The sequence below is a fragment of the Anser brachyrhynchus genome, assembly GCF_964034855.1.
Source record: "Anser brachyrhynchus genome assembly, chromosome: 18".
Lineage (NCBI taxonomy): Eukaryota > Metazoa > Chordata > Aves > Anseriformes > Anatidae > Anser > Anser brachyrhynchus.
In genome coordinates, this window is record NC_137711.1 from 11235182 (window position 1) to 11260994 (window position 25813).

Here is a 25813-nt window from a genome sequence, read left to right on the forward strand (position 1 = left end):
GAGGGAGACTTTCATATAAATCCAGGTGCCAGGAGTTGCGCAGGAACTGATTTGTGTGCTGAGATGAGCAGAGATGACCGAATGATTTCTAGCTCTGTGCCAAGAGCCTGGCTCCCCGTGGCTCCCCTTATTGCCTCCCTTTCTGAACTGAGCAGTGAGCCCCCAAACGCTAAGCTGTACCGAAACGGCACGTGCTGCTCTGGAACATTTCCACAGCCATGCTTCCTAACCGCGGGAGACACCCTTCCTCCCCTCCCCGCTTGCTGCCCTGGTCAGGAGGATCTGCCACAAATCCCCTCCACCCAAATAGCTCCAATTCCTGAGCCACCCGCATTTGCATTTGGCCTGGGCGGAGAAGCGGACCTGCAGCTTGGGCGATGGAAACCCTCGGTGCCGCCAGCTACCTGCTGGCACGCGGGGCTGGCCGAGCTGCTGGGAGCAGAGCCTGTGCCCTTTTCTGGGCGGTTTAACGCACCACGTGCAACCCCAAAGAGCTCTCAGGAAAGGCTTGGCAAAAAATCGTGGTTTTGAGGTTCTCCATCTCGCAATCGCAGGGCCCATCCCAGAGCCAGCAGCCCCGAAGGCCACCGGCAGCGGTCACCGAAGGCTTTGGGAGCCCCCGGCCGTGGGTGCTGTCCCAGGGACACTGCCAGCAGCTTTTGTTTCCTGCCACAATTTTTGGCTCACCCGCTTCATTTGGAAAAGCCTTGGCAAGCGGGTGCGGGCAAAAATACCCCTCAGGGTTAGGTTTAAGGAGCCGGACGGCAGAGCCGGGAGCTGAGGGGAGTCCCAGAGGATTCTGTGACAGAGGAGTCGGGGACCCACGAAGGCTGGAAAAGCCCTCCGAGATGTTTTAAACTAGAAGAGGTTTGGGTTAGGCTTTAGGTGTAAATTGTTCACTGCGAGGGCGGTGAGCCGCTGGGGGGGCTGTGCAGAGGAGCCCGGCGGTGCCGACCCCGGCTGTGTAGGACCCGGCCCTCCTGAGGGGGAGGCGCGCGCCCGCCCCGCGCTGCGGCACCGCGCCCCCCCCCCCCTCCGCTGCAGCGTCGGGAGCGCGCCGCGCCCCCCGCCGGGCGTGCTGCAGCGCGGGGCGGGGCGCCGCCGTGACAGACGCGGCGTGCGCCCAGTGAGAGGCGCGCCGCGAGCCGAGCGGCCAATCAGCACCGGGGAGGCGGTGCGAAGCGGGGAGGCGGGGCTTGGAGGGTAAGCGTGTGGAGGTTGCTATGGCCGTAACCGCGGAGCGGCCGCGCGGCGGACCAATGGGCGGCGGCGCTGCGCCGGACGGACGCGCGCGGCGCCCAATGGGAGCGCGGCGGCGGCGGGGGGCGGCGGCGGCGGCGGCGGGCGGGGGGCGGCGGGCTCGGTGTGGCGCTAAAGGCGCGCGGCGGGCGGGGGCGGGGCGGCGCGGGGCTGAGCGGCGGCGGCGGCGGGTGGCGCTGCTCAGGTGAGGGCGAGGCGGGGGCCGAGGGGGTCGGCGGCGGCCCCCGGGCTCCGGAGGGGGGGCCCCGAGCTCCCGAGGCGGCCCCGGGGGTTCGGGGCTGAGGCGGCGGCGGCGGGGCCGCCACACAAAGCCCCCGTTGTGCGGGCCGCGCCCCGCTGAGGGCAGGGGAAGGGGCGGGCGGCGGTGGCCATTTTCTGCCGCCCGCAGCCCCCGGCCGCGCTCCCCCCGATCGTGGCCGACGGGGCCGGGCCCTGCGCGGGGGGCGCTGCCCGGGGTGGGGGGGGAGTGGGCGGCGGGGCCCCGCCGCTTTGTTCCGCCGAGCCCGGCGGGTTCCCGAATATTTTTTTTTTCCCCGTTTTTTTTTTTTTTCCTCTCTTTTTCCCCTTCTCCGGGGAGCGCCGGGTGCCTGCGCGATAAATGTGCGCGGCTGCGTGCTGCGGCTGGGCGCTATTGTGAGGGGAAGAGCCCCGCGAAGGGCAGGGCAGGGCGGGCGGCGGCCGGGGGGGGCTGCAATTAAACACGGGGGGTGGGGAGAAATGATGGGGGGGGCTGCAATTAAACACTGGGGGGAGTGATGGGGGAGGTCTGCAATTAAAACCCGGGGGGAAAAATGATGTGGGGGGCTCTGTGCGATTAAAAAACGAGGAGGGAAAATGCTGGGGGGGGGGGGCTCTGCAATTAAAAACCCAAAGGGGTAATTGCTGTGGGGGGGGTTCCGTGCGATTAAAACCCTGGGGGAGATGCGCGCGGAGGCAGCCCCGATCCCCTGGACGTACCGCAGAAATGCTGCGGGGCCAGGCCGTGCCTTGCTTCAGCCCCCTGCCCGCAGCACCAGCGTCGCCGCTCCGGTTGTCACCCGCGGTGTCCCACCTCCAGGTCCCGCCGCAGCGCCCTGCAGAAGGACCAGAAGGACGGGGGCCGGGCGGTGAGACCCCCGGCTGGGGCTGGGAACAAAGCCGTCCCCAGAGAGCTGTCCCTGCAAAGGGGAGCAGCCCTGGGCGAGTGCTGCTTGGTCTCCGCTGGACCATCAGTGGTAATCCAGCACAGGGGAGGCGAGCGGCTTTGTGAGCTGGGGTAGGAGGCTCAGGTATTACAATGGTGGGCTTCTCGAGCTAAACGTAGCGTTCCTTGAGTAATTTCTAGTTGTTCCTGGCCAAGAAGCCCATTTATTGCTTATGGGGTCCCTTTAGCGTTTTCATTTTTCTCCACCGGACTTTTCTCTCAGAGGCTCCTCTGAAATACTTTAAATGTTGAGTCATCACCTCTTGATTTGAATTAAGCAGTCTGTAGTAAACGGTCTGCTCCTCAGACCTCTGGAGGATTCAATGACTTCATGCTTACTTTACATTAAAGTTGGACAACGTAACAATCCTCCTTGCCATAGATGGAGACGCAACTATTGTATTTAATTACACGTTCTTCTGAGGGCGGGCGTGTTGCAAAACTTCCAACAGCGCGCATACCGTAGCATGAAAGATGACCAACGCAGTTTGCGAAATCTTCCTTGCTTTTGAAGCTAACCTCTAGGTTACCTGCTGGAAGAGGTTACCATTTGCTAATGGGACATTCTCCAGCAGAAAAGATCTAGTGTGTGAATAAGCAAGATCTTTAATGACCTGGGCAGAAGGTGTCTGGCTCGACCTTGTTGCTCTCGGGGTGGTTACAGATAAAAACTGCCGAGTCTGGGAGTCCTGGATGTGACGGTGTTATTAAGGAAGGATGCGGTGGCCTCTTCCTGATAGGTGCAGATTGGTAAAATGAGTGTGCGGGAGCCCTTGTCAGCAGCTTTTCATTCACCTTCAAATTACCTGTGAAGCTGCTGGAAAATCTAACTTTGGTAGTCTTTGTGCCTCGAGGTAAACCTGAGAGCTAGAGATGTTTTTTGGAACATGGCAATGCCAGTGTTCACAACTGCCAGCAGAAGCAGGCTGTAAAAGTACAAAGTCTTATGTCTTCAGGAGGAATATGAGCAAGGCTTAGCTAGGTGGAAGGCTTGCGGAACCCCCAGGTGTCAATGAAGTTCTCATCTGTAGCTGGAAGTTGGCTTTTACAAAGTAAATGTTCTGTTATCTCACATGCTGTAGGTTGCTGTGGTTAGCTCTGCGCTGAACACTCCGATATTCACTGTTTAGTGGAATTTAGTGTGCTGACTGGCTAGCTTATGTTAAAATTGCTCCTCTTCTTTATTTAAGCACAGAAGACAAGCATGTATTTTTCTTTTTTTTTTACAGTTTCCACTTTTATTGCAACGTACGCCAGCTAGGAAGAGATGGCTAGGTTCAGTTTGTACTGCTTTTTCTGCAGTGGGTCTGGGGGTTATATATGGAAGACCACTTTCATGTATACAGCGGTTTGATTGTTCTGAAGGCCTCTGTGTGTGCAGGGGCTCTCAGGTGCACAGCACCTTCTTCATACCATGGAAGACCTCCACAGTACATAGTCATCCGAGGGGAGATGCAGGTGTTGGTGACGGGGCGTTTAATTGAGGGCATAGTTCCATTCCTCCGTAAGAACCCGGTGTGTAACATGCTTCTTGCTTTTCTCCTTTCTAATTTGCAGGGTAACTGGTAGCGGACACCTTCACTTCCCACAATGGCACAGAGATCGGGACAGGAAGATCCGGAGAGATACCTCTTTGTGGACAGGGCTGTAATTTACAACCCTGCCACCCAGGCTGATTGGACTGCTAAAAAGTTGGTGTGGATTCCTTCGGAGCGCCACGGTTTTGAGGCAGCCAGCATCAAGGAGGAAAAGGGGGATGAAGTGTTGGTTGAACTGGCAGAGAATGGAAAGAAAGCACTAGTGAATAAAGATGATATTCAGAAGATGAATCCCCCCAAGTTCTCTAAAGTGGAAGACATGGCAGAATTAACCTGTTTAAATGAAGCCTCTGTATTGCATAATTTAAAGGATCGGTATTACTCTGGGCTCATCTATGTAAGTACTAATTACTAGATTCATTACGGTTGCTAATTCAGCTAAAGCTTATCTGATTCCCATTCCTTTACTTATTTGAAATGGAGGAAGTGGGTCTTGGCTCTGATTTTGATAACGTAAATACTTTGTGTCCTTTGCATTTAGATTAGTCCAGGGTCTTTTTCTGTGCTGTGTACAGGTCAGGAACTCTGTTGTCATAAAACAAATAATAAAAAATTCTCCGATGGAAATAATTCTGCAAGCATCTTTCAAAAATAGAATGCTAAATGGCAACTCTGGGTGCTTAGCTCATGCCGCTCGTTAGAGTGCTTGCCTCAGACATGCTTAACTGATACAGTGAATAGTATCAAATGGCTTGTTTGAACTGAGGGCAGATTACAAAACCTAACTTTGCTGAATTACTGCTGTTTAATTGCTCATATGAATAAGCATGTATCTTGTTTTAACTTGCTGTGCATTAAAAATGCTAATAAGAGGCTATGCTATTACTTAAAAGTTGAAGTTGGAAAGTGCTAGGAATGCAAAATGTCTCTTTGGAATCTAATATCAACTTAGTGGGCCAGGAAAGAATGTGTTCAAGTGCTTAAAATAAACCAATAAGATAAAGCTTTCTTTTTCAGTGGTTTTGAAGCGCTCGTTGGAACATCTGGTTTACTGCTATCGTTCTATCGAGTCAGAAATCACAAAGCCATTGATGCTGCTTTTGACCCCGTTCCTTCCTTGAACAATGTTGAATGAGTGTCTGTGGCATACAGTTAAGAGTAGCTCCTTGTCTCTTGGCAAACCGCTTGCATAGTGACTTGTTGAGTCAGAGTATCGCTGAGAGCTTCAAGTAGACTTTCTATCTTAAAAGAAGCTGCAACATCTGCTTAAATGCTTGGCTCATTTTAATAAACACTTGTCCTAAAGCTTAAATCCATCTTATTTAGTACCTCTAGTTAGTTGGCTTGTTTCCCCTTCCATCTAGGTACTAGTCGGGTATGTCTTTTGCTTGACCTTTGGTAATATTTGGGCGTAATAAAAAATCATACGCGATTTCAAAATATTCTTCATACCTGTGCTTTTGTGTTAGTATCCTGTGTGGGCTTTTGTTTTTTAGTATTTCAAGGTCTTCCACCGAGAACCTTACAGCGCAGCTCAGCAAAAAATACTTCTGGAAACCTCCCTGCAAGCTTATAAGTAAACTAAATGGCTAATTAGCGAGGACTGGATTGAAAATTAAAAGTAAACAAGTTGATAGGTCAAGTCGTGAGTGTACGTGTGAATCATAGCGCTAGCTATGAAATGCTAGTTACGATAGTTGTGTCAGTGTAACAAGAGTTAAAAGTTGCAGACCTTAAATGCCAAAGCAAGCCTTAATCTAAGGACTCCATAGAGGAAGCGTAGCCACAGATGCTTCTGGAGGATGCTGCTGAGAACCGGTCGCTCTTCTGTATACGCAGGTGTTACCCTGCTGGGACACTTTGGACCACTGACAAGTTAAAGCACTCTCTGTCTTGGAGGGAGGCTGGCTTATCGTGTATGTGGAGTTTCAGTGATCTCATACAGGTGGCTCACCTCTCTTTCCCCCCACTCCGCTTCCCAAAAAGGTGCTCTCTGTTTTCACGCTCTGAGTGCTGAGGCAGGCTCTAAAACTTGGTTCCTTGGCACCGAGCGGCGGCTGTCACGTAGGAGGATTACTGCATCAGTATGTTACTCATGACCTCCCCGCCCCCAGGCTGGAAGAAGTTGGTTGGGATCAAGAAGCTAATGGACTTGTTGGCCTTAACTGGAGGTCTGAGTTCCAGCAGTGCTGCTGGAGGATGCTGCTATTACCAAGAATAGTTATGGCTTGTTTGAAGTAAAAACCCCACTTACTTTGGGGGTGCATGTGTAGGGGAAATCAGTTGTGAGCACTGTTAGAGTAGAAGCTGAATATTGGCAAAGATCAATAGGCCAGAGAGAAAGTTCATCGGCAGTTGGAGCTGATGGCAGTTTTAGCACAGTTCCTGTTCTTCTGTCCGTCGGAGATCCCTGAACTCCTTCAGCCTTGAACTATTGCTGCTGCTGAGAGCACACCCAGCAGCGGTGGCTGCTGCCTGTGTAACCTCCTGATGTACGCTTGGTACGGAGAGCCAGAGCTAACGGAGCTGGTGAAGTGGATTTTGGCCAGATATCCACAGCAAGGGGCAGCTGAAGGCATGTTTGTGTTTCCAGATAACCGTAATAACCAGACTGAAATCTTGCATTTTGGTGCTGGTCTTGAACAGTTAAGGTATAGAAACCGCATCAGATTCACCATCTCCTAATTCTTAATAGGTTCTTAATAGGTAGCTCACAACGTTGCCTTTCTAGGAAGTAGAAGGTGTCAACTGAAGTAGGCGCACGTTTTCTTTCAGTCCCTAGAAAGGAAACAGGAGCTGGGGAATTTGGCCAGCTGTCTAGTCATCTGTCTGCAATCTACCTCGTCAAGATGAGACTGCTGGAGGACCGGGAGGACTGACTAAAGCTAGCTCGTGCCAGTCGGCATGGCCCAACTGGTGGTGCTCATCTCATCGAGGAGAGTTTCATTTGACATCTGACGAGGGCTGGTGAGGAGCTCCTGGCACTTCTGATATCTGTCGCGTGCTGTGACCATGGCCTCCGAGTTGTGTTAGTAGTGTGCTGGGGGAGATGAATACAAACGGAGAACGGGAAGACCAGTGGCTTGCTGAAGGTTGTACACGCTTGGTTCTTTCTTTATTTCTCGTCTCCTCTTGACAGCACAGAGGATGAAAGGAAGCAGGACTTGTACAGGAACTGCTGGGAAGAAAGGTTGGAGTATCAATGTTGGTGATCGCAGTTTTGCTTAGGAGATGAAATAACGTCATTTCTTGCTCCGTTTTTAACATCACCTACTCAGTTTCTTGCTGTAAGGTTTATTTTCAGCATAGCTGAAGAATCTTAAAACATCTTTCCTAGAGAAGGTGTATTATTTCGGCAAATTATTCTGAAGTATACTATATATCATCACCCTGAGGAGGGGGCAGGTCTGTCCTTATGGCCTATTGTGCTTGGACTTTGTCCTTCTCAGCCTGCTGATGACTAAGCACAATCCAGCCCAATCTCCCAAGTGATCTGTGCTCGTGCTCATGTTTAAGAGGTTTGGTCGTCGTGAAGTGCGAGTGTTGGTTCTATGGAGGCACAGCCCTCCAGCACACTTCTTCATTCCTGCTGCATTTGGTGGCAGTTTTCACTCTGGTTATTGCTACAATAACCAGGGTGAAAACTGCCACCAAACGAATTTTTCCAGACTTTGTGCTAGGGATATCAGCATTTCTTACGGCAAGGATGTATGACTTGAATCACCGATATTCTTCAGTGTATAATTAGCAATATTCTTCAGAGCAGTCAGAATCTGGGGGTATTGGAAAGGTTCCCAGGAGAACTGCCGAAAGGCTGGGGGTTATTCTGAATGTTTGGCATTAATATGCTTTGCTCAGGCTAGTCTTGTGGTCGTTCTTCAATATCCTTATGCCTGCCGAGCTGAGGTCTAGATGCCTTTCTGGGAGTGTTGCTGTAAGAAGTGGGGGTCAGAAGTTCTGGTTCATCCACTCAAGCTACAGACCTTGGTGACCATCTTTATTTTTACAAGACCTGCATGTGAGATGCCCCTGTGAAGGCTTCTAGGTATCAGCCCTAGATTGTAGTTTGTGGTGAAGTTGCGTCAGGTAGACAGGATCTTTAAATCAGACCACAAAATGGAGGCATCCCCTGGATTTTAAGGGTCCATCAGCCACGGATGCTGTGATGTTCTCCGGACTGCTTGCTTTAATGCTCTGTGGCAAGCTGCGAGGTTGCTCGCCTCGTCACTGCGTCATGAGGTTCTGGGTTCCTTGTGGGCCAGCTTCTGAACTCACAGCCCAACCGTGGGTGTGAACGTAGGAGATGGGTGCTGGGCTGGGGGCTGTCACTCGTGGCTCGGGTGGTGTGGTGTCACTTGGCTATTCTGGGGCCGGGGGGGTGAAGTCTGGCTGAAGCAGTGACTTTGGGAGCTGTAGCTGTCGCCTCCAGCTGAATCCACGGGGAGAAGGGGGACATTAGAAATGGGCCTCGTGTTTTGGTGGGAAGGGATGGGGCTGGGGGGGGGGGGTGTCACCAAGAAGGGAGGGTTTTGTTGGAAAGCAAAGTGCTGGGGGAGAGACGCTGCACCTCACGGTCCGGAGGGGCAGAAACTTTGCTGCTTTGATGGCGAGCTACAAATGAGGTCTGAAGGCTGCAAAGGAGCCTCTGGTGTAGGAGGAAGCATTTTCTCCATCTTGCTTTTCTCTGAGCATTTTGCTATCAGCAACATCACAGTCTATTCAGAAAGGTTATACATAGACATGTCAGTTATGTTCAAAATTAGGTTTCTGTGTGAAGTTTACTACCCAATTTGACTCATAGGGCTGATCTGAAGGAAAGAACTGAGGGAATATATATTTTTTTTTTTACTGTTTTCTTCTCTCTGCACTTGGAAGAGAAAGAACTTGGCTTGATGGTTACTCACTGTGTGACTGAATTATTTGCTTTCACTTCAGAGCAATTTTTTTCTTCTAAACTGAATTGAAGTACATTTCAAGGGATGCTACACGGCTCCTAGGACTCTGAAACACAGAGGTCAGGAGTGTTGCTGGTCGCTAAGTGATGTCTCGGTGCTTTGTTAGGCAGCGTTCTAGATATAACTTTCTTAGTATCTTGAATTACGTCACTTCAGCGTTTCAGTTGGTCGAAATGCAACTGGCTGCCGAGATCAGGAATGTAAATACCTCATTTCTGCTAAATGGAAGGTGAGTTGTTCTCAATGTTGCAGACACTGGCAGCGATTGAAAAGGAAGAGCTAACGACTTACTATTTCTAAGACGGGGGGAGGGAGGGAGGTGAAACTAAAGCTCCGCTTTTGTGTCAGTGCTTCCATTTTGATGGAAAATGGAAGGGTCTTCCTTGCCTTTTTAAGCATATTTTAAGCGTTCCTGTGTTGATACATGCTGTGTGAATGGAAAAAGAGAGCCTCGTGCCCATGTTGTGAACAAGCATTTTGTTAAAGCAAAATGGGTTTCGTTCTAAATACACCTGCAAACACGAATAGCATGGCTCCTGCATGGGCTTGGCACAGCTTCCTGCTTTTCCAGGAGAGCAGAAAGCTGAGGGTAATGTTTGAGCACACGGCTGTATTTTAATGGTCTTGACGGATAAATGCAGTCTAATATCTGAAAAGCTCCTGGAAAGGTGGCTGAGTGTCTACCCAGGGGCTCTGTAAAAGTTCCGGAGTTTGATTTTGTGGTCTGATTGAAGGAAGATGCGACAGGACCAAAAGTATTGCGCTTGTGCAGTCAGAGGTTCCTGTCCCTGTACCCACTAAGGTGGGATGAAGGCGTTGCTCACTTAAACACGGAGTCTGATGAACTCAGTATCTTTTAGGCTTTATAAAAACCTATTTGGAAATATGTTGCTCCCTGTGTTCCATCCTAGTCCCAGCTCTCCTGGACGAGGAAGTCATTGCCCACAGTTGACTCCAGGGCTTTGGGATGCCCCCGTAAGTCAGTGCAATAACTGCTGAACAGCTTCCTGACCTTGTTCAGCCAAAATGATTAAAGTTAATAGAAGTCCTCCAGCGCTTGACTCCTCTTTAACCCGTGTCAGTATCTGTCTCACCTCTTGCACTGGTGTCACTGGGGGATGTTCCCTGGGTGCTGGCAGTCAGGGAGCCCGTGGCCGAGATGCAAAGAGCCCAGACCTAGCCCTGGGAAGGCTCAGCTGGGGACATGTGGCCGAGGCGCTGCAGGTGAGGTCGAGTTAGAGGTGAGCGGTTTTGTTGCCGTTTGAAGAAGAGCAGAAGGCTTGGGGAGCGGTGCTGAGGAAAGGGTTAGGTTCAACTCTGAAACCCTCCACGCTTGAACTATGGATTTTTACCACCCACCCCTCAGTTTTATTTTAGCAAAGACTCTTCCAAAAGGGTTGGAAAGTGTTCGTGTGGCTCTGAGAGTCTGTAGAACTCTACAGGGAGAGCAGTAATTAGCAGCATGTGCCCACTGGTTTTTGCCTACCAGCAACGAAGAAAATGTGCTTGCTGCTGTGCAGTTGCAAATACTTCAGCAGATATTTTTGATAATTACCACTATTATTTCTGTAATTGGTATGTAGCCCTGTGCTACTTCCATTTTTTTGCTGTACTTTCTATTTTATTGAGGCAGAAGGGGGGGGGAGGGTGAGAATTACGCTGCAGCCCCCAGTTCCAGGGCCTGCTGTGGGTGGAAGGTCTCATAAAACTGCACTTGAGGAGCAGCCTGTAACTGGTTTCTTCTCTTAAGCTCCTGTTCCTGTGAGGCCAGAACATAACCTAGAACAATCTGTGTTATTATATAAGCCTCTAATTGCTTTAATTTTTGTGCTGGTCCAGCTGGGAGTGCTTCACGGTACCGAATATTGCAGACTGGTAGTAACAGAGCCTGCAAGAATGTGGGTTTGTAACTTGCCTCAGCTTCTTCTCAGCACAAACCAGTTGCTGGCTCTGGTACCTCATATAATGCAGCAGAAACACCAGGGCTCAAATTGTAAGTGCTGCTTAAACTTCAGACCTTGTTTTTAGGTTAATTCTGACTTTTGGAACGTGATCAAGTTGAAAGAGTTCAGTGTAGCTTTCCCTTTGCTAGAAAAATCTGAGGGATTTCTAGGGGATATATTAATATCCCTTTTTGCCCCCGGGCAAGAAGAGATACAAAGAAGTGCGTGTTCTTGTCAGATATTCTCTGCTTCTATTAAAAACGGTGGCTTAGCAGCCTGAAAAGGTGCAATAATTTGGTTCCTGGTCTCTTGTTTAAGCGCCCAGCTGAAGGAACGTGCAGTGTTGAGGACACCCCCTCAGGCCACACGTCTGCATCAGCGCTCCCAGGTAGCCCGTGCCAGCCTTCTGCAGGGCAGTCAGGCTCCAGAAGGCCGTACAGAAGCCTTGTGAAGGGATATTAATACCCCTCTGGCCCGGGTGCAGCCCGGGATCATGTTTGCCCTCGTAGCGGCTGGTGTGGCTGAAGCTGTCACGCATGGCGTCAGCCTCGGGGAGGGGGAGCTGCCGGAGCGGGAGCGTAGCCCGCACTGCTGGTTTAAACTTTGTTCTGTCTTTGAACAGATAACCCAGAGCCTGTAAACGTGACAGCACAGTACTGGTGAATGCCCTGTCTGCTGGGCCAGCTGTAGAAATCACCTGTAGAGAAGTCTCTTCCGCAGTTTGGGCTGCGCTTTTGCTTTAATGGCTCGTGTATGGGTTGTGCTCCGTCCCTTTCTCATCGCCCTGAAGCACAGGACTTGCACTTCAGCTGCCCTCAGTAGCATCCCGTGGCTGTCGTCCCCAGCCTTTGTCGCAGCTGAGGCTCCCACTGCCCTACAGCGTCCCCTCACCCTTGCTGGCATCCCTGACCCTACTCGTTGGGTGCCCTCAGGGCTGACTTAGTTTTTTTAGCCATATGGGCCTGTTTGTACGGAGATGGCTGGGGTAGTTCTGGGGTTCCAGGTTGCTGACGGTGCTGGGGAGCACAGGCTTGGGGTGGTGATGGTGGTGTGGGGCTGGGGCAGCCATGTGGCCTCCCCAGCCCTGTGGGGAGGAGCACGGTATCTGGCAGGGCTGCTGCTGGGCATGGTGGAGAAGGAAGGTGTTCTTCCTAGGCTACAGCCTTCAGCTTTCCTCCCCTGCGAGGCTGAAGAGCTGCCTCCCCTTCTGTGCAGCTTGAATTTAGGCTGGGGAGCTATATCATTGGGGTAGGGGGCGGTACGTGGGAAAACCGTGCCAAATTCGGAGGCTTTAGTGGGGCTTGGAGTGTGACAGGCACCTCCATAACATTAGGAGGTGAAACTAGGCAAGAATGATGTTATGGCAATGCAACTTCCCGGTCTGGAGAATGGGCTGTATGATCACGTACATGGGGTGCAGTTCTTCTTTTCCAGATAAGAAACTAGAGGTCCATAGGTCCATGCTGCAGTTAACTAACTGTAGGAGATGCCTAGGTGCTTATTCCAGCTTGATTATACACGTAGCCATAGAGTAAGTCTGGCATTTCCTATATTCGAAGAACTGCAGGTAAATGTTGAGTCTGGATGCTCTCTGCTGAACTGATTGTTACAAAGTCAAAACAATGACCTGCATCTTGCAGATGCACTCTGAAATGACTCTTCAAAGAGGCTTTTTGGTGTTGCAGCAGAAGCTGCCAACCTAACGGCTGCAACAGCGTACTCCTTGGCGCAAGAGCTGCGGCCCACATGCGTGCATCTCTTTCTCGGGCTGCTTGCTGCTAGCAACATGCTGTCGTTTTCAAACGGGCCTCTGCAAGGAAGCTGAACTCTGCAGTCTGGGATAGCTTACCAAGATCTAAATTACTAAATGATATACTACTGGATAAAAGCTTGTAAGCATCTGGAAATATTCAAATGCAACAATTAGTGTCCTGAAGGAGAGTTTGTATAACAAAGCTCTGTCAGAGCGCTGCTTTACTATTTGTCTCTGGAGCCTTGCCTGGAGCGCGCGCATTCCAACGTGCCGAGCTGCTGCTGGTTGATGTTGTCTGCATCCTGTCCTTCTGCAAAGCAGAAGTGCCTTTCAAACTGTTAGCTTGTTTGCAGCTGATTGCCTGATCTTGAGCTGAAGAAGGATCAGTATATGTACCTACCCTGTCTGCTGAAACCTCCCGTCTGGTTCTTTGTCCAGACTGGCTGCTTTTCGGTGCTTGATTCTCACTGCAACTCAGGTTCCTGGCAGTCCAGGCAGAGTTCAGGTCCTGCAGGGCAGGGAGGAGGCTCAGGGCATCGCTGCCCCACCTGTGTGTCAGAGCTTTGGGCACCTGTAAGCAGCTGCCTGGTGGAATTCAGTAGGCAGGGTGTTTTTTTCTGTGGCTGGTTACCTTCTCAAGGTGTTTTAAACAATCTCAACTTTCTCATGCCTTCAGCTTGCATGCGGAAAGCCCATACCTTCTCTTTTCACATTCTCAAACTTACTGTCTTATAACAATGCCCTGTGAAACTTGCAGTTACAAAATAGCTGGATAAAATACTTGGTGCCGTTTATCTCCCTCCCAATTAAATTTGACTCAATAAAAGCAACACCCTCCCTTCTCCCACTGTGCTTATATTGCCTAGCAAACCAAGAAAGCTGTCTTGCCTTCTGGAATAGATGACAGGAAATTTGGGACCCTTGTGGGAGATCTTGGTTCCATCTTGAATGAATGAAGGCTTTATCGTATAGTGATGTTTTGACAAAAGTGTGACTCTAAATTCTGCAGGGAAACGGCTGGAGAGCGAACCGAGTGACAAATATGCAGGAAATCAGGATGCTGGAGTTAAAGGTGCTGCATGTGAAAGAGCTCTCTCATGGTAAAGACTTTAGTGGTCAGCGGTAAAAGCCTGTCATCTGGACCTCAAATAAACAAACCTCAGCATTGATGAAACTCTCAGATTGTTCATTTGCTTATTGCAATCGCTCCAGGTTCACTGATCCATCCAGTTACTGCACTGGGAGATAGTCTAGAAGGGCTTCTGGGTTAGATATCGTCCACAGAGCTCTGAAGAGTTGTTGAGCTTGCTGTTATAAAACACGTCCTCTATGCACCTGAACAGTGATAACGCTCCCTGCGATAGAGAAACAGAAGAAGCTAAAGCAAGCAGGGGAGAGGAGTCTTCAGATGGGCGTTCCTTCCCTTAGCGCTTCATATTTTTTCAAGCACTTTAAAAAATTTTGTTCATTTTTATTTACAAGGTCACTTTGTTCACATCTGGGGCAGGGCAGTGATACTGGAAAACTTCCTTAGGAATATAAAAGGACCAAAGCAACTAATAACGCTTCAGATGACTTTGGAGAGAACAGGGGTGTGACTGGAAGCCCCTGTAATGCAGCGAGCGCGGATCACACAGCTTAACCATCAGTTACCATCCGAGAGCCGGCAGCCTCGGCAGGATGTAGCCCGCCGAGGTGAACTGCCAGCCTGCGAAGCTGGGTAGGGAAAAAGCAGAGCAGGGCTCAGAAGTGCTGCGGGGTGAAAGGGTCTGGAGTCCTCCTGGAGGAGGGAGGGCCCCTGGCTCCTGGGAATTCGTGCTGCTGTGGTGGCCAGAGGATGTGCTGGGACAGAAGTGGAAGCAGGCTTTAGCTGGATGAATTCTGTTGCTCATGACCAGGCCTCATCCGTCGGCAACAGTAAGTGAGCCCTTGTCATCAGGTGAGGCTGTAGTGCAGAAATAGGACACGGCTGCTGCGCAGTGAGCTGGAGCTGGTGATCGCAGGGTGGCTTGCTGAATGTGTGCCTCTTCTAGCTATCCTTATCTGAAGGCTAGAGTGAAAATCAGGCTTGTGATTTTTCTGATGTCTTCAAGCCGCTGGTGCTACTTGTGGTTGAATGTGGGTGACCTCACCTGAGCCCAGCAGGGAGGCTGGCTGCCTGGGAATAGGCTCCGTATCGATCGGTTCCCCAGTCAGTTGTACCAGGCTATCAAAGCAGCCATCCTGCCTTCCTTCCTTCCTTCGCCCTTATGATACCACCAGCAGCCACGAATGAGACTGGTCAGGAAGCTCGTTCCATTACCAACCAATCCATTTTTGACACTTGCTCTCCATAAAGAGAAATTGCCAGCCCCGTGAGTTACTGCAAGAGCAGCAGAGGTGGTAGGAGGTGGTAGGATGGTGTGCTTGGGAGGGAGGCCAGGGAGGAACTGCCCTCCCCAGCAGGCCCACGCTTACCTTGAGTTAATGACTGATAAGTTGTTCTTTGTGCTTGGGTCAGTTGACCTGATAACATCTGTTCCCTTTCTCTTGAGAAATAGATGTTATTACCCAAGATGTTTGGCTGGGTAGGGTGCTGCGGTGCTTATCATCCAGCAGATCTGACCACAGCAGAGAGATTCCTTTCCAGTAAGGGCATTTGACGTAAGATCAAATTCTTGTTCTTTATTGATAGCTGCTGACTCAACTCAGATCACCTTCTGTCTCTCTTTCCAGGATCCCTTTATGTGCAGAAAGAACAGGTTCCTTTTCTTCCAGATAAAATCATATGAATACATTATAAAAATAAATAGGGAATTTAAAATTCCTTGTTCGTACAAATGTACCAGAAAGAAAGATTCACAAATCAACTAATATAGGAAGAGTCTTGAGTTACGGCTCGGTGTTGTGTAGGCTCCCAGCAGCTGGTGATGCTGCCTGGCTGACTCTGTTCCTCCCTCCTCTGAGACTGCAAGGCAGGAGGAGAAAGTCTTTGTGGCTCCCAGAAGGATGCTCGCTGCTTCTGTCAAAAGAAAGCTGGTCTCTTGCTAACACTCCTCTGGTAGTAAAGATGTGAATGATATTAATGGCTAAAGTAACATACTGCCGTAACTTGCTCAATTTTTCCTTTCGTTTAAAAGAAAAAAAAAATCGCGTAATGGATTGAGAAGAGATGGGAGCCACTCTAGTGCTTTGGGTGCCTTGGTTCAGGGCAACACCATGACTTAACTAGTTTTTGGTATGGTGCGAGGCTGTCTTGCTGAGATCTTACCTTTGATACGTAGTAAAGCCCACGCAGCTGGACCAGATTCAGCTGTATCTCCTAGTTGACAAAATGAGTGGTTTATGTTTTTCTTCCATCCCTATAAACATAATAAATACCAGCAGCTTTATAGGTATATGTGTGTACATACTGCATACACGATAACTTCTGTAGAGCAGAGATTGAACTGTTCTCGAGTTATCTTTAATACTTAATTCTTACAGAAATGTGGTGCTCTACGTATCGCTTGCAACGTGTGCTGAATTTTATAAAAATTGATTTTTTTGTGCGTGCAGACAGAAATCCCTCAATAAGATGACATTACTCTTTGAAGTCAAAACTTGTTCTTTAATCTCTTGACGATAGAGCACTCCTGATAATGTTAAAGTTGATACTGAACAGAAGGCAGGTTATGAAACGCTGCCCGCAGTGCCAGCTGCCAGGCTATCCATCACCTGGGAGAGGGAAGTGGAAGGGATGATGTCTCCAGGAGGAGGTTGCTTTGGGATTGAAAGAGACCGAGCAGAAACGAGATGCAATAATAACAGGAAAAAAGTAGGATAGCAGAAATAATAGGCTTTTTCCTTATCTAAGTTACTTACTAGAATAATTACTTCTTAGTGCAAATAACTAGGGTTTGCTACTTGCAGAAGGCCTCTGTTCTCTGCTCTTATCGACCACTGGTAGTCCCAGCTGAAATTTTTTATGAAGAATATGTCGTCCTTCTACTTTTTGAAGTTTGGTTTTCCACACGTTATATTTCAATTTAATGTATATTTCTTTAACATTATGAAAAATTTTAAGGTATTTAGTAGTTGGCTTCTTTTTTCCCTCTTCCATACAATGTGATACAGAAAATGTCTGGCCCCTGTTGTAAGCTCTTTATCTTTGTTTAATTTAACAATTCATACAGGAAGATTATTGGATAAATCAAGAATATTGATTCCTCCAAATATGAAAACTGTGAACAGGCATTTTACTGAAAGAGTTGAACATCAAAAGATGTCCGTACTCCTGGAACTTTACAGGTGGAAGGGAGATTTAAATAACAGTATGAAAGAGGTCATATGCTCTATTTCATACTTATTCACATTTATTATCTTTAAATTACTCTTTATGCAGGTAAAGAGCCTTTTAAGGGACCTAGAAACCAATAATTTGAATATAGCATGTATTAAAGTTGGTTAACAAAAGGGACCTTAATTCTGATGTAAGATAATTATTATAACCTGTGGAAAAGTGTCTTGCTCTTTATGGTTTTATTTCAGTACTGTGGTTACTAACAGAACCCTTTTTTTCTTTCTTTTTAAGACCTATTCAGGGCTGTTCTGCGTAGTTATAAATCCTTACAAGAACCTTCCGATTTATTCAGAAAACATCATCGAGATGTACAGGGGGAAGAAGCGCCATGAAATGCCACCGCACATTTATGCGATATCAGAATCTGCGTACAGATGCATGCTGCAAGGTAAGACTGGTAGATGTTAATTAGTTGATTGCTCTGAACTTAATGTACCTAAAACCCACGAGCTTTGTTTTCCAGCTGTGTAGTAGCTTCTAACACAATCAGAATTTCTTGTAGTATTCGAAGGAAAAGGAAATGCTTTCTATCTAGAACCTTAACGTTTCAGAATAGGAATGATTTGGAGCCTGACCCCCGTTGGCATGCTCCTCCGGCTTCCTGAGGCACAGGAGCAAAGTGATGCTAATAGGAAGTGTACTGTGCCAGCTGGGGGCACTGGAAGTTGTAAGAGAAATTCTTTCTCCTACAAGGAAAAGAGATAAGATTGATGTCAAGAGTTGTTAGTGTGCTGTCTTTGAAGTTTGAATGAAGTAAGAACGAAAAAGTGCGACTGGAAAAGGGAAAGCTAAAGTCTTAACAGCTTGTTTCTATACTCCTGTAAAAATGTTGACATTCTGGCCCCGACAGAACTAATCTGAAGTGACAATGAAACGGTGTGTTTTGAGTTCAAAGAAAGGTCAGTCAAATGCCTAGTGCCAAAGATTTTTTTCCTCCAAGCGCTGTGGATTTCGTCCATAGTAGAATAGTGTAACGTTATGGTGGGCACACGCTTTGGGTTGAAACTGAGAATTCTGATACTTACATGAATGTGTTGAAACAAAAACACGCTGGTCTTGTGCAGGTGCTGTTCTGATACGGTGTGTGGTGGAAACACAGCTAATACGGTCCCATATCGGTTCGTAGTTTGCTCTGGGGATGGCTGTCTGTGCTCGGGCTGCCTTCCTGAGCTGAAAACATCTGCATACAGAATCTAGAAAAACATGTGTAATGAAGAGGCAGGCCTGAAAAATCTCCTGTGTTGTGCTGTAGGCCCATTACAGGCATCCTGGGAGTGGGTTAAAAGCTGTTTTGCTCAGACAAACTAAGAAAACTGCTTCTGCTACCAGCTTAACAAACCATTAATATGTAGCAGTTTTTAGACAGATATTTCCTGTCTTTAAATAAATCGTGTTAAGCCTTTGTTTCTTTAGTTGTGCCCCTGTTTGTAGGGCTGCTTAATAATAAACTGTCAGTTGTTTTTTTTGCTGGGTGCTGAGCACTTTTTCATCCTAGAAACAATTCTGCCATCACCACTGAGAGGGGAGATAAGGGGGCACGGGCAAGCAAGAGAACAGCAGCAAGCTGGGGTGGCCCAGACTTGTCATGCTTCTTAACGAATATTTTGGGCTGGGTTTTACATTACGCTGGGGGAGAAAAATGATGGCTTCTTGACCAGAACAACCTAACAGCTCAAATCAGAGGATCCCTAAAAGTACACATTTGTGACAGAACAGAACAAACTTAAAGATCATCTTAATGAGTTTGTTCACAGAAGTCTCAAAATTCAGTGGTTTGTGGATAAGGGCTTCCCAAACCAAAAGCACAGTGTCTTTTAAATTGACTTGCGCTGTACTAGATCAGATCTGTTTCAAGAACTTGCGCTGTCAGTAGTTATCAAACTTTAGATCCTCTCTCTTTGTTCACAGACCATGCTAGTACTGACTTATATCTCTGGAGATCTTGCCACGTGATATCTGGAGATCTTGCTATGTGTACAAATTTTACTGGTTTTGGAAGGTGAAGCAAAACTTTTTTTGCATACCTTGGGTTACAATCTTGTTTTCTTTCCACACTGATATATAGGATTTTGTTTTGTATCATCTCTATTCACATCTTTCTACGCTTGCTTTCTTTTTGATTTTGGTAATGTGAATTGTTTTCACTTGAAAAAATGAGAACGTAGATTGGAATAAAAATAGCTAGAAACAATGCAACAGAAGCGTTTTATTATAGAATAATTTCTTCAAGGTTAACTAAATCTGTGTTTCTGGTGTCCTTCACCTGTTTGGAGCTGTTCCCTGTTTATTTTAGAAAGCGATTGAGATCAGCCAGGGAACTTTCCGTTGATTGCTTGCCTTCACAATTGCTTTGCTAAGGATAAGTAAAAGCTCTGGAATAGACGTTAGCAGTTCTGCACTTGGCAAATATGTTACTTAGCAAACTGTTCTTGCCTGAGTGGGTTAGTGTGGAAGAAGGGACCTCCAGAGGAGGGGGAAAAAGAATGCCTCTGATTTTTAATAATGGACTTGGTGAAACTGTTCACAGACACTGCTTTACTTTGGAGGAAGGTGGGGCGCAGAGTTCTTCTGGACATGTTTGCCTGAAGTATGAGACACATTGCTGATTATATTGGTGATTTCCCTGGCTTCGTGTATTCTTGCGAAGCAGCGATGGGTGATGATGAGACTGCCTGGGGAATATTTAAAGTGGGGTAAGTGGGAAGAGAGGTGTGGCACCACCATGCTCACTATTGGTCCTTCATTGCTTGCAGAGACTCTTGATGGGAGCTGGTGCAGAGGAACATAGCAGCACTTGAGGGAACAGGATTTAAGTCTTCAGATAATGGGAAAACTACACTTGTAATTATAACAGCGGAGGTTATTTGGAGCATCAAATAATACTTGTCTTAACAGTAGGAGATTATTACAATATTCAACTTAATTTCTGTCTATCAGTTGCAGCACAAGGTCAAGTACTGAGTGTGCCTATAATTTGGTAGGGAGAGCTGGATTTTCCCTGCCAGCCAAGGATTTAACACAATACAGTGTCCTTCATCTTCTAATTTTTCCTTATCTTTTGCTAGACTCTCCTAAATGAATGAAACAGGAAAAAAAAATGTGTAGGAAACTTGGCTAGTAGAAATAAGTGTCTAACCAAGAACTAGTTGTTTTAATCACAGTGCTTCAGATTAAGTCATCAGCAGTCTCTGCTAACAAAGCTGTATTTGAAGCATAATCCTTGACAAAGATGCTTTTTCTGGGAAGTTACGAACATAAGTGGTTACAAAACTTTTTCTACAGTTCGCATCCATGTTAGTGCACGTAATTGCTTTGGGAGATGGGATGGTAGAGGGAGAGCGGGTTGGGGATTCAGTTCTTATTCCAGTTAGATTGCAAATCATTATTTTGCTACTGTAGCATATTTTAGTTTCTTTTGATATGGGTGACTACTGTGTTTCCAGTATTTGACTTCTAGAACTTAATTATTAGGATTCAGAACTGAGATTGAAACCATAGGAATGCAGTTTCTTTAGATAATATGACCATACCCTTACAGAAGTACTTTAACCATTAATTTAGTTGTTGGCTGCGTTTTCCTGGCCTGCTCAGTGGTATTTTGTTCAGTATAAAATCATGTTTACTTTCCTTCTAATCATAACTACTAATTTTGTAGGTGTTTGAGATGTGTTTACACTGATTACCAGGATAGCTGGACCTGAGCTCTGTGTCTAAACACCCTGACTTTTTAAAAGGCAATTTCTCTGTGCTGGTAGTCAAGGGCAGAAAGTAAACGTGCTCCTGCTGGGGCGGTTAAGGCTTTCATGCCTTTAATTCGGAGCCCAGATGATTAGAGATGAACTTCAAGTTTCTGCTAATCTGAACCTTGGTATGTTTAAGACAATATTAGGGCTTACCCTAAAGCAGAAAGCTTTATTTTGTTTGTGAAAACAAAAAGGCTGTTGGTCAGCAGAAACAGAACTGATGCATCTGAATAGTTACTCATCTGAAATGGTGCTGGGAATGCTCCATTTTGTCAAACTAGTGATACAAAGCTCGTCTGAAAGGGCTGTATGGGAGCTCTGCTGGCTGCCAGTCATCAAACTGCTGCTCTGTTCTTGTCCCCTGGAAGAATTTCTGCCGAGGACCTTCAGTGCTGCAGGCATCCCAGGTCAGCTCTCATCTTGCCCTTCAGCGGGGAGGAGAATGGGCTGGAATCTGTTCTGGTATTTGTTAAGCAGGGAGGACAAAGGGTGGGGAGGGGAAGGAGCCAGAGAAACAGAATGTATTCAGGAAGCCCAGTTTCTCGTTTCTGAGAGCAAATAGTGTTCTGTGGGGAGATGTATCGCATTAGTGTAAGCTGTCACAAGAAGGAATGGGGTAGAAAATTGTTTTTAATGGCTGTGTTGCAGGTGGGCAGCTCAGTGGTGGTGCAGCCATGATGCGTGAAGGATTTGAGACGAGCTTTGCAAAGAAAAGCAAACCTCTGGTGACTGCTTCATCTCCTAAGCACTGACTGCTCTGCAAGCAAGCCTTGCAGTAACGATTGTGTGAACAGTCTGTTAGTACCAAGCAAGACGTTGGGTGCATTCTGATTATGACAGTCAGGATTTCCCTGCTGGAAAGGGCTCATTACCTAGTGTCCTGACCTCAGAAGGTAACATGCGATGTAGCTTTACATACTGGGTTTCCCCTTTCTTTCCCCTAGTAATTATTTTTCAAAGTAGTGTGGTAGTAGGCTAAGTGTTGCTTCGCAGGTGGTTTAGTGGATTTCTCCTGTGCTTTCTCTTCATTTTCCTAATGTTATGTTGGAGCAGTGAGTGCACATAACCCAGGGGCTTGTAGGCACACTGGAATTGTTTAGCCCTAGACAGAAATCCTGTGCATTTATGCATAGGGTTGGAGTAGGCACGTTTCACAAAAGAAGCCCAGACAGAGCTTTTCAAAGCTGCTGGACAGTTGACATGGTCATAAGGAACTGGTGTCCTAATCCCTGTGACAACATTGACCTTAATTCTGTTTGGTAATACAATTTGCAAGACTTGCTGATGTTCTTCTGTACTGCTAAAAATGACAGGCAATGAGAAGCGAACATTTTGACAGGGACTCGGATTTTCACTAAAAATCTGATGTCGTATGTCTGAGCGTTCCCTTAGGACTGTCTTTTTTTTCTGACTGACAATGGAGGCTTGACCTGATCGCGTGAAAGCAGCGCTAACGTAAGTAGTAAAAGCACTAGAGAAAACTTGGCTTTCTCTTCTCCCCCTGTACTTCTAGAGGAAGCGTGGCATTGTTTTATTGGGTCTTTTTATTCATTGACTCTTAAAAATGCTTCGGAGGAAATACTAAGGGAAATTTGTTTGCTTTCGGTTGCCAAAGACCAGCTTGCCTACTGATATTACTCTTGTATAATTATACTTAGTCTCTCCATTTTATCCTGTTTCCCCGAGGACGTCTTGATGAGCACTAAATTAGCGCTGATATTTTAGGACTGCCTTTAATCCTGTTCCACAGAAGGTTTATCGGAAACTGCGTAGTACGTGAAGTGAACACTCGGTGTTGGACAAGCTGGCACTGCCTGCAGGTGCAGTGTTCTGCTCTGTACAGCACCAGATTGACTTACATTTCTAGTTAATCTTGACTGAAGTCCTTCCTTTGGGGAACTGTTTCTTTTTTTTTAATGGAAGAAAATAATGTAAACTAAAATAAAGGGTGGCAACCCTCTTCTGTGAAGGACTACTAAATATTCAAATGGCAGGGGAAAAGATCACTATGAGATTGAAGAGCCTGGGAGCCATGACTAGCATTCTCATGTGAAGGGCACATAAAACCTGTTATATGTGCAATTAATATTCTTGGCATCTTCATAATAAATATTCTGATTTATCAGAAGATTCCCCAAAGCTTTTTAACAAGTCACAAGGTGCAGGGTGGCAGTCTCAGAAGAACCATCTGCTTGGTAAATGCAATGTGAAGGATTTGGAGGTCTCCTCATTGTTACGCTCATTTGTGTTTTCATTTTGTCTAATCAGGCTGGCACGGAATACAAATGCTTAGGTGACAAAGCAATCTTGGTTTTCCTGTTATTGTATGCCAATAGGGATGTGACACACAATGGTTTTAATGGCTGGAAGGAGGGAAGGAGAATCTTAAAGGAAGAAATCAAGTAGAATAACTGAAATCCATCATGCTGAAACTGTCTTCCGCCTCATTATTTCTGAAGTTGAAGCAAAATGAGAAATGCTTGTCAGCTGAACCCATTGAGCAGTACTTCATCTTTCTCCCCACTCTTCTGTTCCTTGGTGCCTGTCTACCTCAGTGACTCTGAGGTTATTGATAGCTTCATGCCTTATTAGACCATCTCTGAATGATATCAATAGCAATTATTTATTGAACAAACTCAGCCGAGCTTAGTTTCTAGGATGAGACTGTCACCACAGTCTTGTTTTTTTTGTCAGTGTTGTTACTGTTTGAGAAGCTTTCAGCAGGGTAGTACTTGGGACAGCAGTTCTTAACCTTTGTCTTTGTGTCAGAATGTGTTTGGAGCCCTGCTCTAATTGGTGTTCGACTTCAGGGTTACAAACGTAATTAGGCATAATGGTATTTACAATAAACTACTCTTTTCTTAACCCTCAGTTGCTTAGAAGTATTACTTGGAGTGGTTAACTTAATTTGTGTGTGCGCAACTTCAAGAAGTAACTTTTGCATGCTTAAAAATGAGAGAGGAGTGACAAAGGTTACGTGAGTGTTCTTAGTTTCTTCTATTCTTCGTTTCTTCAGTGCCTGGTGGCTTCCCCTGCTTCGGAGGTTGCGGCAGGTTAGCCAGCTCCACGGTCCTTTTAGTCCATCATCCGACCAAATGATGGTAACTTGACAATGTACTGTGCAAGCTGACCTCATAAGTGATTTGTGACTCTGCTAGCCTACAGACAGGAATTCAAGACCAAGTGCATATAACTTATGAAATCATTCATGAGATTAATCATTTCGTGCCTGTTCCTCAACCAGCACCCTCTGTTAGAGCCCTATTCCACAGTTCTACTTCAGTTTAAACTCCACCTATTTCTGGGTAGTTGTGAAATAAAAAAAAAAATCCTTTCTGCTTGTCTATTTGGTTTTATCCTTTAGATGCCATACTTACTCCTTGCGCAAAACTCATAAATGCGTTCTGATCTTGAGCACGTTGCAGTGTAACAGCGCTGCTAGGCGGTGCGTGTCTTTGCACGGTCGCTGGTTTTTGTCACTCACGTCTGCGTTCCCCTGGAGCGTTGAACTAAGAGTTTAGCTCCACTGTAACTGCTACCAAGCTCAACTGCAGGAGCTCCTTTTTCCTCCACCCTCCTAGTACTTAATTTCCTCGCTGTGTTCTGGTGAAGAAACAAGTAGGAGCAAATGGAGAGAAGTGGTGTGAGGGGCTGGTGGTGTGCTGCTCTTCGTCGTCAGTACTCCAAGGCTCACGTCACCAACACGGTTATCAACGTGTATCTCAGTGCAAGCTTCTGCTGCTTTCCTAGCTTCCTTAACTAGGAGCAATGGTATCATCTAGGATCCTTTGCTTGTCTGCCCCTGATGCTTTCAGGTATTTGGCTGCCTAGATACTCCTGGCAGCCTTGGTGCGTTTTCCTCAGTGGCTCAGAGTTGCAAGGTGGCGTGCATCTCTCTAGGCTGCAGTTTCACAGAGCGAGCGAGGTGTTTTGCATGTGAATGGAAGGAAGCTCATGGCTTTCCAAACACTGGGGGCATTAGGATTCTTTTTATTCCAGGGCTTTTTTTTTTGGCAGGGTGGTGGTAAGGCCATCAGCTGGTGTGTAGAAGGAAAATTCAGAAGAGAAAGCAAAGCAAAGTGACCCTAGCTTTGTCTTTGCTAGTAAGGAGCTTGGGGAAGTTCTCAGGCTGGGAAGTTTTTCTGTTTTTTGTTTTAGGAAGATGATGTCAGAATCATTCTGAAGTTGCAGGGTTAGTAAACAGAAAAATGATGGCAGCGCACTGCAGGAACCAGGTTCTCCATCTCGGAGATAGCCTCGCTGACCTGCGGCTGCACACAAACACGTGGCACACAGCTGCCGTGGTACCGAAGCACCCGGACGGTAGCCACGGGTCACCATCTCTTGGAGATTCCTTTTCAGATCCAGGAACCTGAAGAGCAGTACGTGTCATCTGCCAAACGTGTTGGTGGAAGCTGCTCCAAAGTATAAACCTAGCCTTTGCAGGAAGATATACGTACACGTGGTTATACGTGTATAAAGGCCCAGTCTGGCTTGTCTCAGGAGACATCGTGCCTCTCAAATGCACTGACCTGTGAGTGGGTCTGCATGGACAAGAGGTCATCTAACACCACCTTATGTGGCTTTTCAGAAGGAGCTTGCTAATGATCCTTACAACAGGCTCTTGGGTAACTGCAACGTGGGGAAAGGCCATAGCACACCGAAAGGACTGGCTGAAGACCACCCAGTCCTATTCATTCTTTCCTGCTTTTTATGGCTTGGCAGGGTCGCTGCTGAAAATCCCACGGAACATATGCTTTTGTTCATGCTCCTTACAATTTTTTTTTCCTCTGGAAAAAGAAGGGGTTCCGTGATGAACCTTGGCTTACATTTATTTTTGGGGTAGCAAAAACAAGAGCCCAGTGTGAAGGACTGTATCTCAGAGCTTACAGCAGTCAAGTGGCACCCGGGATGTATTGCGAGGCATAAGCTTACCTTAGTAGTGTTGGAGCTGTTACTGCTTTAGTAGGAGCTCTTGGATGAACCAGAGCTGTAGCAATCTAAATTCATTGGTCAGCAATAATTACATCTCAGGTAGAGAATGGGATCAAACCAGGGAACGCTGTGCCCTAAACTTGAATACACTTGTATCTTCGGTGCTTTGTGCAGCTCTGGCC

General features: G+C 47.1%; 1 protein-coding gene across 1 annotated transcript in view; it reads left to right on the forward strand.

The window, feature by feature from the left end:
* Positions 1-1343: 1343 nt before the first annotated feature.
* The window catches only part of MYH10 (myosin heavy chain 10), a 103064-nt gene continuing 78594 nt past the window's right edge, over positions 1344-25813 (forward strand). The window contains exons 1-3 of the mRNA XM_080560528.1: positions 1344-1444; positions 4001-4378; positions 17185-17341. Coding sequence (XP_080416654.1) covers positions 4034-4378; positions 17185-17341 — 502 coding nt within the window. The 5' untranslated portion in view covers positions 1344-1444; positions 4001-4033. The remainder of the gene's footprint in view (positions 1445-4000; positions 4379-17184; positions 17342-25813) is intronic.